Here is a 13,095-nt window from a genome sequence, read left to right on the forward strand (position 1 = left end):
AAGGGGAACCAGAGTAAAGAAAATGCATGCATGGGCATGAAAATGCAACATTCTTATGGCGCTCTCTTTCCCTTTCTTCTTATTGTCTTTAACTTCCTCTCTTTTCACGATTTAGCTGTTTTGTTTTTCAACTGGCAAGGTTCAGTACTTATGGGGAATTGGTAACACTAAATAATAACATTATTTAATAGTTCCTGTGGCCGACCAACTTTAAAACGTATAATGTAACGCATTTTTGTGATAAAAAGACACATCTCTTGGCCTAAATGATTAGTGATTAAAACAAGTTGGTTATAAATTTTTAGTTTCCACTCTGGTGAAATATCGCCAAAGGCAGAGCAATTACCTTGTACAGTCCCTAAATGATCTGTCCTGGACTGGACCTGTTATTTTATAGCAGTCCCGTTTGCCGACAATTCGCAACTACTGTTGGTCCTGTGATATGTATTTGTCGCTCTTACACCTCGACTAACTCTTATGAAAAAAACGAAGACTGCCCGCTTTGGTCGTGCTTGCCTCTACCATCCATATACCCACCAAAACTAAGTGTATAAAAAGTGCAGTCTGTCTCGAACCAAACCCGAGTGGTCGCGGCGATACGATGGAAGGTTGCTAATGCCGCTACCAGTGGAAACAAACCACCGCTTGCCCGCCAACCAACCAGAGAGCCACACGAAATCAGCCTGTCCTTTTTTCTCGTCACCGCACTGCACCTAATTCTATTCTCTTTTATGAGCGCTGATATTACTCCCGAACTACTTTCTGAAAAGAAAATAAAGGAGATGGAACTTGCGACATCGGAAAGTGACGTGCCGTTTCGTTCCGTATATCATAACGATCTATTTAAGTGCCGCCAGTGTAGTAAGATAAATACATTTTACCTCACAAAATCTTTACAAATTCATCATAAAACTAGCTTGATACGCTAAAAATGTACCTGCTTAAAGAATGGGTTGTTAGACTTCAAAAGACTAGAAAAGCAACCTGGCAACTAAGATTACGTAAGTGATCCGTCGATCATACAACCGGTCTTTACCACCCGGTCACCGCCCGGTAGCAACGAAAACTTATGCAAAAGATGGTAAAGGCTAGCAGACTTTTGGGATAAACGGAGTTAAAAAAGTAATTAATAAGAAAACGCTGACATAATACAGTTTTATCAACTTTAAGAAGGGCAAAGTATGTACAATTTTGTAGACTCGAAGACTAGAAGTTTGAATATATCACCCAATATGCGCCCAATAATGCCTCTACAAGATTAGGGTGTCCTGCAAATGTTTTTGGACTGCAAATACATTTTATACCCTTTCCTCGGAGAGTAAAAGGTTTTCTAGATTCGTTGAAAAGTATGTAAAAGATAAAAGGTAGCGTTTCCGTTTCTATTTATTATTTTTGGACCAATTTCTATCGATTTGCCAAAAAAAAAATGTTGAAATGTTGTTCGCAATCCCACTAATTGAGTAACGGGTATCTAATAGACGAGAAACTCTTGTTTTAGATGTGGCCGTACAGATTGTGTGAAATGAACAAAAATTCTGAAGAGGTTTTCCAAATATTTTAAAATAATAATGATTTTCGATAGACTGTGAGTTCTTAAAATTTAACACTCCAAAGTTTCGAATCAACAACAAGATACTTTTAATTATGTATTGATTAACAATCCATCGAGAATAGTTATATCAAAGAATATGTTTAAAATGTTATGCCTTCTCATCAAAAAGGATTTCATTTATTCCGTTTACTGCTCTGACATAATAAATCAGATGCTTTAAGAAAATTTGTTCTCTTCAAGCAGAAAAGTTGTATTAAGACTAACGAGTATCCAATAGTCGAGCCTTTCCTTATATTTTCTTTTGTACAGAGACTACACGTTCACTAAAATAATTGTATAATTGCCATACACGTATAACATAGGATGAGATTCTTTATAGATCGAGAACGTGCTCGGATTGGTTTTTAAGTGTATTTATTGGCTTGTTATTGGCCCCGATGATAAAATATTAAAAATCAGCAAAACGTGTGATGACCTCACAATGTGAAACCAAAAACGTTATCATACCACTGCATATATGTTTATTTACTATTAATAATTTTGATTTCGACTTTCCACAAGAGTTTAAGATTTTGCTGACATGTTTTTCACATGTCCGACATGCGACGGTACACATTTTTATCGAAAGTACACAAAAAATAAAAAATTAAAGGTGAAGAAGAGAAGTCTATAAATATACCTAGTTATATAAGACACACTGACAGTAAGCCCGGTACTGAAAGATATAATGGGGTCTTGAGGTTGAGGTGTACACTACCTTCGGCCAAGAACATATTGAAAATTGTTTTGTTAAGCTAATTAGCTTCTTTTGAATGTGTTGTTTGCACTTGCAGCTTTTTATGCACAAAAGCGCGATGCAGCAAATACAGCAGCAGATTCCCCGCGTCGGCCTGGCAACCCACGGCGTGACCGGCTCGGCCAATTTGGGTGGCAGTATTACGCCTAGCTCGGATTCTAAGCCGCATCAGTGTCAGCAATGCATGAAGAGCTTTTCCAGTAACCACCAGCTCGTACAACACATCAGGGTACACACTGGAGAGAAGCCATACAAGTGCTCCTACTGTGATCGTAGATTTAAGCAGTTGTCGCACGTCCAGCAACACACGCGCCTGCACACAGGTGAGTAATCGCACCGCACATATATTGAAAATGTGCTTTTTACCATTTGAAGAAGTACGCATATTAAGCGAAAACAAGGCTCGGTGCAATACTATACGTTTTTTGACCAGCAAAGAATTAAAAACATTTTTTGGTTAACCATAATAAATATTTTCGAGGATATATTTGTATACCCGTTACTCGTAGAGGCAGAAGGTATATTATATTCGTGGAAAAGTACGAATGTAACAGGCAGAAGGAAACGTTTCCGACCATATAAAGTAAATATATTCTCGATCAGAATCAACAGCCGTCCGTCTGTCCGTATTAACGCCTCGATCTCAGGAACTACAAAAGCTAGAATGTTGAGCATGCAGCTTCCAGAGACATAGGCGCAGCGCAAGTTTGTTTTCAAATTTTGCCACGCCCTCAAACCACACAAAACTGTCACGGTCACACTATTTTTTCATATTTTTATATATTTTTATAAATTTCTACAGACTTGCCACTGTTTGAAACGCCTACTTCTACGCCCACAACTTAAAAAAAATGTGAAACTTTTTCATTTTTAAATATATTTTGTAAATTTCTATAGATTTGCCAAAAAAACTTTTGGCCACGCCCACTCTAGCTCCCACAAACCGCCCAAAACTCTTACGCCCACACTCTTCTAAATTGTTATATTTTTTTTTCATTTTAGTAACGGGTATCTGATAGTCGGGAACTCGAAAATAGCTTTCTTTTGGTTGTTATAAATAAGGAATTTTAGTGCAAAGTTTGACGTAGTGAGGTGACATTGTCGATCTTATAAAGGATGAGTGCCAATGGTTTTATACCCGAACGTCGATATCACGGAGCTATAAAAGCAAAAAAGTTCAGGTTATACACGTAGATTTTAGGAACGCAATGCTAGTTTGTTTTAAAAGACTGCAAAGCCCACTTGAGCGCGCACAATTTGGCCAATCCTGCCAGTTTCTACATTTATTGAAACACTGCTACCCACTAGCTGAGTTACAAATTATAAATTTAAAAAGTACATTATAAACGTGCATCCTATCTAAAGCGCCAGAAATAAAGAGACGTGAAAAATTGCGAAAGGAAACTTGCATTATGTAGGCGTTACTGGAATCTTACTTTGTATTTCAACTACAGTTCTGATTGTTTCTAAGATCTCGATGTTCATAAGTAATAGTCTAATATACCCTCTTACTCTGCCAGTAACGGGTAAAATTGGTACACATGCTTACATTACTTAGTAACGGTATGTAACTTCTTAACTCCAAACTTCAAATTGTTTCACCATTGTTGTAATGTCTACTTAAAGTTAGAGAAAAAAAACGTACAAATAAATTATTATTTTAAGAAACGAATTCGTTAAAATACCACCAAGCTACCAGTATTTTAAGAAATACTGTTGTTAAACAGTCCCTAGTAAGTATGCGAATGTATGTATATCCTTGTTCAGGATCACTAGCCGAGACGCTCTGACGTTGTCCGCCTGCCTGGCAGTCTGAATGAACATCGAGATCACAGGAACTTTAAAAGATAGATTTTGAGATTAGGCATGCAGATTCCAGAGTCCTAGACGCAAAAAACACCTAATGTTGCCACGCCCACAAGCCAAAAATAAAACTGCCACACGCACACTTTTGAAAAACCTGGATTTTTTTTTGTCAATTTAATTATTTCTCTGGTCATCGGTAAACAAAAAACATTTTCGCAACGTCCAATGTAACGTTCATTTCTATTGATATGCCAAAAAATCTCACGAGCTGAGTAGCGTGTATCTCATAGACAGGAAACTATATAGTTTTAACTATGGCGTTCATTTCAACATACGTATATTGTTCTTTCACAGCCCTTACGCAACCTTTGGCTTACGGACTTTAACTTGTAACTTCTTTTCAAGTAAGCGTAAGCACTAAACAATTTTGGCTTGCTTACTCGATTTTAACGAGTGGCCGGACTCAAATATTGTTGGGTAATTCCGGTCCCGATTTGACAAATTATAAGTTATTTCTAATTGTATTAGTTTTAATTACCAAGATGATTAAAAATGCTCAGAGCTTGTCCTTAAATAATTAAAATGAGCACTCGCCTCAGTCCAGCACTATTTATGAAATTATTTTGGTTTAAAAAAGAGCCTCGACTGACCTTGGACTTCGCCTTCTTTCTACAAATCTCTCCGTATATTAATAAGGGCTTGTGTTTTTCCACTCGCATTCAACACATCTTTGCAGCTGGGTAATGCCTACCAAATGGAAATGACAAAGATAATTAAATAAACTTGAAGAGCTTTTTGAGCCAGTAGCCGTTCCCGTTTCACCCTCGAGGCTGGGACTCACAAAGTTTGTTGAATTAGGACAGCTGGAGGGGATGAATACATGAATGTATCTGGCGCCATAAGAAGTATTCGACGTCATTAGCTGCATTCAATGTCAGTCCCAATTATTTTCCGCTTACCTTAACCATTTCTTGTTCACACCTGATTGCAAACTTACAATTGCCATTTATGACTTCTGCGCCTTGCCACTGCCTTGGACACACCCAAGAAGAAATCAAAAACGCTTTAATTGAAAACCAGTTTGGTCCCTTTCCCCTTAATAGAGTACCTTAGGCAGCGACGGAATTCTACCTTTTTTTACGGACGGGTTTCCCTTCGCCGCGGAGCAGGATTGGGTAATCATGCCATACAGTGTACTGGCCCGGCCGGTTTCTTAAACGCTGACGGCGCGGTGCGGGTAGATAGATAATGGATAGCAAAGACCATTAGACGAGGAAGGGCTTCGCACTTATTGGAGCTGCAGCCCAGTCAGTGCAGTCTTAAAGGCGTTAAAGGCGCTTAAATAGGCAGCTCCAATGAAGTGTCGTTTAGACATCGACTACGTGCCTTTGAGGTGTAAGCCCGCACTTATTCCAGATATCTTAGTCGACGACTTGGCGAAGGGTTGCTCTTGGGACGCGGACGTGGTCTTTTCTTTGGCCCAAGGGTGAGACTCGACCGCAGTTTCGTATACACGACTGCACATTGCGACTATTTATTTGTATTTAGTTTTACTCAAATGCAAAGTGTCACTAAGTAGCCTAAATGTTTTAGTCGCCAGATCCTTCTGTCCTTGATGTTGTTGCTGACCTTCCACATTTTAATTAATTGCGCGATTAAATGAAATTAATTTCGTTTTAAAACTGAAATTCGCCACTGTCTCTTTTGCACTTCTTCTGGAACCAGCTGTTGCAGCAACTCGCATCAAAGGGGTCTTAAAGTATGTTAAGTAGTCGTGTGCATTATTTTCGAGCGCTCGCTTTTAGTCTTTTTAAGTAAAGTCAGTCAGTCAATTAGGCGTTGTAACTATTACGCCATATCGTGGCGGGCTTTCGCTCCTTATATCGGCTTTTGAGCCTTTAATTATATTTGTGTTAAAAATCAACTTTTGTGAGGAAAATCATAATCATAATACTTCAAGGAATTCGATTTAAATACCGAAAACAGATTTAAATAAATAAATTCATAAATACACTATATAACATTTTATTATTTGGAATAGAATATTTGGAATGGACCTTAGAATTAATTTGGGCGGCTAGTGAGCCCTACAGTAGGCGTGGCCAATATTTTTTTTTAGCATATTGACAGAAATATAAAAGACAAATAATAAAATAAACAAATTTCAACACATTTTTCAAAACTGTGGGGGTTAGAGTGGGCGTGGCAAACAGTTTTTCGCCACATCGAAAAGTGTATGCATGGCAGTGTTGGGCGGTTTGAAAACGTTAGAATGGTCGTGGCAACATGGTTCTACAAACATGCGCTGTTTGTCTCTGTCTCTGGAATGTACAATCCTAACCAGAACTTTCTAGCTTCTATAGTTCCTTAGATCTCGACGTTCATACGGACGGACATGGTCAGATTGACTCGGCAATTATTCTGATCAAGAATATATATTCGTTATATGGTAGAAAACGCTTCCTTCTCCATATTACATCCCTTTCAACAAATCTAGTATACCCTTTTACGTATTATCTTTTAAAAATACGTACCTCACACCAACTCCATTGCTCCATGAACCTCTTGAATCATGTTGTCTTCGACCGAATCACCAAATCTATAATAAAAAGCCACATTAGCTGGTAGAGTAATAAGATCTGCTTTAATTTTGTTATTTATCAATTTATTTTTTCTACGTTTTTTACCCAAAGGGTTTGATTTGAGAACGAAAAATCGGGAACGGAGACCTTTACGTTCACACACAGACGGACGGACTTACCCAAGTCGACGTGACTCAAAATATAAAATGCTGAGAGATATAAATGCAGCTTAATTTATTCAGTCGACAACTAACGAAACGTACTCAGTCGTGGAACTCCGAAAAGCGTTTTCGGTGCACTTTGTAAAATACTTCTTTTAATTTGTGTTTCAAAATAGATGCCTATGTGCATATAATCGAGGACTCTTTGATGCTGAATTATCAAGCACCCCAAAAATAAAGTAATCTCCGCAAATTCAGAGTACAAAAAACATAGTTAGTGTCACTTTTATTCCGATAAAGAGAAAATATCTAAGAGTTTTAAACATTATGATTTTTTAGGAGAACGACCCTATAAATGCCATCTGCCAGACTGCGGTCGAGCTTTTATACAGCTTTCAAATCTACAACAGCATCTGAGAAACCATGACGCTCAGGTTGAACGTGCTAAAAATCGTCCCTTTCATTGCAACATTTGTGGAAAGGGTTTCGCCACTGAATCTAGCCTGCGCACACATACATCAAAGGTTAGTACGCGTTATTGTCCAAGATGCCAAGGTGCTTGCAAATTTTTTCATTGCCTTTTATATAACATCCTTTGATATCGTCCTGAACCTCGAACCTGATCTTTGTATCTATCCCATTTGCCTTCTCCACCTATCAATAATTTTCTCGCAACCGTAAAACACCGCGCTTTGCGAACAGGAGCTACAGCTGCATCTTGGTGTCTTGCAGCAGCATGCCGCTCTAATAGGTGGTCCAAACGCTACGTCCTGTCCTGTGTGCCATAAACTTTTCCTTGGCACTGAGGCCCTTGTGGACCACATGAAACATGTTCATAAGGAAAAGAGTCCCCCACCTGGTGGCTCAGGTAAGAAAATTGTTGCTGATTTCAACGAAGTTAGCTGAAGGGAACTTAAATTCGATGTAAAGCTGCTATAGTAACATATCATTTTTAAATTAATATATATACACATACACGTAAACCTATTTTACTACATTATCAGATTCTGAAGATCACAATTAGTGATTAGTAGATTATTCACTTTAAAGCTCAGAAGCCACTGAAACAACTGTCACGCCGACAATTTTAAAGATGGCCACTAGCAGCTGAGTCTGTCTAGAAGGTTCTCTCTTGTTGTTGCTTAATCCCTTCAAACTATCATTTTTATAGAAAGTTCGCAAAGTTTTTTTTAATAAAATATAAATATGGATTGGTCGATTACATGAAAACAACCAAAAAGTTTGTACTTTTTATTATCAGATGATCACAGCATATTTAAATTTTATGAAGTGTGTTACATATGTACATAGTTGTACATAATTGCGTTTCCACAATCTCGCCAAGTTCCTTTTTGCGATAACTTTAAATTTATATATTAGTATATCAATAGTTAGGGATTATAAATTTCGCAGTCTTCTTTATTAAAACAAATATGGGTTGGTCGATTTCATGAAATTAAATTTAAATGAATTTAAATTTTATCATGTGTGTTACATATGTATGTACATAGTTGCGATTCCTCAATCTCCTCGTGCATTTCGCCAAGTTACTTTTTGCGCTAACTTTAAATTAATATATCAGTATATATGTATATCTTAATCAACCAACCATTTCATTTCGTATTGTTCTTTTCTGTTCAGCCTCATCCCAGTTAAGCGAGCTCAATCAGGTAACTACGGGCAATGGCAACGGAAATGGAACTGGACCTAGCAATGAACAAATCGCTACCCAATGCACAACTGAATCGAACTCGCATCAGGCCACTGTTGGGTCTAGCTTAATCGACAGTTTTTTGGGCAAACGAAGAACTGCCAACCATCCTTGCCCAGTTTGTGGCAAACATTACGTCAACGAGGGTTCCCTAAGGAAACATCTTGCATGCCACGCCGAGAGCTCCCAACTTACAAACAGCCTGCGGATGTGGCCATGTAGCGTTTGTCAGGCAGTCTTCACACATGAAAACGGTACTCCCCAATATAATTGATCCTAAGGAGTTTTTCTGATTGACTCTATTCGTTTTTTGTCCAGGCCTTCTTACCCATATGGAGTCAATGCGCATGGATCCGAAACATCAGTTTGCCGCTCAATACGTATTGGTAAGTTTTCAAAGCATATACTACAAATATTTAATAAACAACGATTGATATAAACAAAAAATATAATCTAACTTTTTAGTCCCGGGCAGCGGCGGAACAGCGAGAACGAGAATCCCTTTTAGCGGTAACCTTAGCCGCCAGCAGTGGCGCTGGTCCAAGGATCGGAATTGCGGATGCCGGAAACGTTTTGCCTATGGGAGCTCACAACTCGGAAGGATCCAACTCCAAATGCCCTTCCCCTTCGGCTAACTCGGAATGCTCTTCAAACGGACGCCTCTCGTCATCGACCACATCAGATCAAGACCAAGACATCGAGCATGGCTTAAGTGAAAATGAAAACAGCAACCAGAACAACATTAGCAGTAGCACGAATAACAACAATAATTGCACAAATAACAACAACTCCAGCTCTCACAAAATGGCTGAGCTTCGACTTCCGGGATCCGGCCAATACACCATGGACGCGGAACTGCACGTCGCCAACCGGATGTCGCTAATGGCAGCTGCTGCTGCCGCAGTTGCTGCGTCGCGGCCACAAGACGGAGTGGACACTTCAGCAGTGCCCAGCGCGGCGGTTCAAGCCGCCGTGGTCAATCTGGCCGCTGCGATGCGAATGAACAATTCCAGCAACGGCGCTACCTCCTACCAACCACAAGTAAGAATAATATACAAGGAGAAAGCAGACAATTTTGCAAAGAAGTCAGAAAGCAATCGGTTACCATATCTTTTTTTGGACAAATCCGTTTTGCTGCTAGGAGAGGGGGCGAAAGGGAAATACATACATACATGTACATACATATGTAGTTAGCAACCGCATTTGTTCGCTTTACGCACAGTGAAAAAAGCTTTTAAACAGCGTTTTAAACAGAAACAACGCTTCTTCTATTTGTTACACTCTTATATCAATCGAATATATACTTAATAAGTTTGCATTATATTTAAATAATTCAAAATAAATTCCGCTTAAAATATACCAGGCACCAGGTTACATTCTATGTACATACATGTACATACATACTATGTACATACGTACGATTTGAGATTTCTCTTGAATTATTTGTATACTGGTAGAGTAAATGGTATACTAAGCTCGTTGAAAAATATGTAACATGTGAAATGAAGCATGGTCAGCAATTTCAGTCTTTCGGTCTATCTGTCTGTTTACAACAACTCGCCAACTGGATTGTTACGTGCTAAATTTCGTAGAAGCACCCATGTTTTTAGAAGTCTTAAATAAATCAGTCTTTAATTTCCAGAAATCAAGGTACTCTGACCGACCTAGTACTAGCATTTAAACATCAATCGTATAATTGCTATAGGACATACAAATTTTGATTTACTTACTTTCGTTATACAAATTCAATGTATAATAATCTATAATCCATTTTTCAGCATGGCGATCACACCCAGGCACACCAACCACATATCCATCCGCATGCACACGCACATCAACAGCAGCAGGCTCCGCAGCACCAGCAGCAACAGTTGTCCCATTTACTAGTCCATACCCACCCCAGCAATAGTAACTCTCGCTCGCAAAGTTCACCAAATATAAATGTGCCAAGTTTGCAGAATGACTCATCCTCTGCCGCGTCGATCGCTATGAACATGAACGTGCATATGATGCGCGGTTCACTCGAGCCGGACCCGAGTTTAGGAGGAATGCATGCGATAGAAGTTCTCCACCAGCACCAGCAGCAGCACCACCATCATCATCACCACCACACGTCAAACTACCCGCAGCACGCCGTGACTCCTACCAACCAACAGACCCACCCACACCCCCAGACACATAACACATCCCACCACCATCCGAGTACGGAAACAGCGCTCCGAATGCACCAGGCTGAAGTAATCTTACGCTCGCATACCGAAGCGGCGTTCCGACTGGCAACTGGATCTGGTCCAGGCACCGGCGTAAAATGCGAGGCGGATCAAAACCAGAGTAGTAACGGCAATGCTGGTGGCAATAGTGGAGGCAGAAACCAACAACATCGATTCCATGCGAATTCGAATCAGCAAGAGAATCAACGACCATCGGACTCCTGAGGCACAGCGATTCATACCTCTAGGGATGTGGAATAAGGATATATACAAAATCAAGTACAACGATTTTCCTATTGCGTCGATTGCAAATGATACAATGGGATTAAATGCATGTGAATGATTAAATTCATAAATTCATAAATTAATAAATTTATGGCAATTGATGTAAATGAGATTATGTATGTATGTATGTAAGTTTAAATAGGCAAAGATGCCCTAAGTTAAAAACGACCCTATTCATTGTGCAATATCATCTACCGTTAATGTCGGCAGAAAAATAAATGTAAAAACTTTCGTGTTATGTTTACGTTTATAATAAGTGAAGATAAAGCGCGAAAATCATTCAAACGGAATTTTGTAATGACTTTAAATGTCAAAGGGGCAAATGTTTTAGAGCACGAATAGCTAACCAATAAAAAACAAGAGAGAACGCTATAGTCGAGTTCCCCGACTATCAGATACCCGTTACTTAGCTAGTGGAAGTGCGAATGAGAATCATTTCATCATTTTCTGGAAATCGGTAGAAATTGCGAATCAAAAAGAAAAATAATAAAATTAAAAAAAATGTTAAAATGTTCCAGAAGTGTGGGCGGAACAGTTTTGGGCGGATTGTGGGCGGGGCAAAAAGTTTTTAGGAAAAATAATATAAATTTACAAGGTACATATGTACATATATAAAAAAGTGAAAAAAATATCACATTTTTCAAAAGTGTGGGCATGACCGTTTTGGGCGTTAGAGAGGGCGTGGCCAAACATTTTTTAGCAAATCGATAGAAATTTACAAGACTAATAAAAACAAGTTAGAATGCTGTAGTCGAGTTCCCCGACTATCAAATACCCGTTACTCAGGCTAGTGGAAGTGCAAACGAGAAATGTCAACATTTTCTGGAATATCGGTAGAAATTGGGGAAACAATAAATAAATTTAAAAAAAAACTTAACAATTTTTTAAATGTGTGGGCGTGAGAGTTTTACACGGCTTGTGAGCGTTAAAGTGGGCGTGGCAAAAAGTTTTTTGGTAAATCTATACAAATTTACATTTTTTATATGTTAATTAAAAAATATCACATTTTTTAAAGGCCACGCCCAGGCAGCTTTGGGCGGATATGGCCAGATCGACTTGGCTATTGACCCTTATCAAAAAATACGAGTATATACTTTATGGAAACGCTTCCTTCAACGAATCTAGTTTACTCATTTACTTAATGAGTAAGGGGTATAAAAACTTACATAAACTCTTTTTACCTTAAAAGCGACCTTGGTAATAGCGCAGTTCATCACCACATTCATCTTGATCAGAATTACATGAGTTCGATTTGTCCGTCAAATAAAAGACATTGTTGACGTGAAAATAATTTTGAGGATTTCTAATCGGTTGGCATGGCCTATTCAGATTAATGTTAGTTGATCAATAACTCTTTACGGTTTATTTTTTTTACGTTCCGAAAAATCATGCACCCTTTGAGCAGCAGACTTTTCTTTTATTTTGGTTTTCTGTTGAGCGCTTTACGAGGAGTTGTTCATTAGACGCTCTGACTGGAAAAGTTAACAATAATGGTATTTACAGTAATTTTTTTTCTTTTCGGTGCACAGTGGTACATTGAGTAACATTGTTTTTTTTATTGTAATATATAAATTTGTTTAAACGTCGATCATCAGACTTAATGGCTATAATACGTTAAGTAAAAGAAAATGGGAAAATATGACGTCAATACATAAACAGAGCAGAGGAAACCCAATTTCTGTCCAGAGATCGTCAGGGTGTCTTTGTTTAAGCGTTCTTCTGAGGAGGCTGACAGGTGGTTGATGTGATCTGTGAGGCGTTCGTTGTATCGGCTCGAGTGGCGGTTGATCTGTTCTCTGACAGAGGGAATATGGAGGTCCTTAGCTAGGTGGTCGTTTCTGGTGTACCAATCCGCATTTGCAATCATGCGCAGCGTCCGGTTTTGAACTTTCATGACATTCGATTCTGCAGCAGTGCTCATTTGATTTTCATGTCATGTAGATCTCGAAATATAAATATAGTAAAATAATATAAATAAAAAATAGTAGATAA

The 13,095-nt window shown here is 38.7% G+C and overlaps 1 protein-coding gene across 7 annotated transcripts in view; it reads left to right on the forward strand.

Moving 5' to 3' along the window:
- LOC6555814 (zinc finger protein ZXDC) overlaps positions 1 to 11,334 on the forward strand; it is a 28,138-nt gene extending 16,804 nt beyond the window's left edge. For 3 of the 7 annotated variants that reach the window (XM_026983247.1, XM_001982695.3, XM_015153215.2), the window contains 7 exons: positions 2,386 to 2,671; positions 7,237 to 7,421; positions 7,600 to 7,765; positions 8,539 to 8,862; positions 8,927 to 8,994; positions 9,074 to 9,649; positions 10,387 to 11,334. In XM_026983247.1, coding sequence (XP_026839048.1) covers positions 2,386 to 2,671; positions 7,237 to 7,421; positions 7,600 to 7,765; positions 8,539 to 8,862; positions 8,927 to 8,994; positions 9,074 to 9,649; positions 10,387 to 11,043 — 2,262 coding nt within the window. In that variant the 3' untranslated portion in view covers positions 11,044 to 11,334. Of the gene's footprint in view, positions 1 to 2,385; positions 2,672 to 7,236; positions 7,422 to 7,599; positions 7,766 to 8,538; positions 8,863 to 8,926; positions 8,995 to 9,073; positions 9,650 to 9,790; positions 10,259 to 10,386 lie in introns of those variants that run through there. The other 4 variants (XM_015153212.2, XR_003408193.1, XR_003408194.1 and 1 more) reach the window with 4 other exon arrangements.
- Positions 11,335 to 13,095: the final 1,761 nt, after the last annotated feature.

The sequence above is a fragment of the Drosophila erecta genome, unplaced genomic scaffold (assembly GCF_003286155.1).
Source record: "Drosophila erecta strain 14021-0224.00,06,07 unplaced genomic scaffold, DereRS2 tig00000294-arrow-arrow-pilon, whole genome shotgun sequence".
Taxonomy (NCBI): Eukaryota; Metazoa; Arthropoda; class Insecta; order Diptera; family Drosophilidae; genus Drosophila; species Drosophila erecta.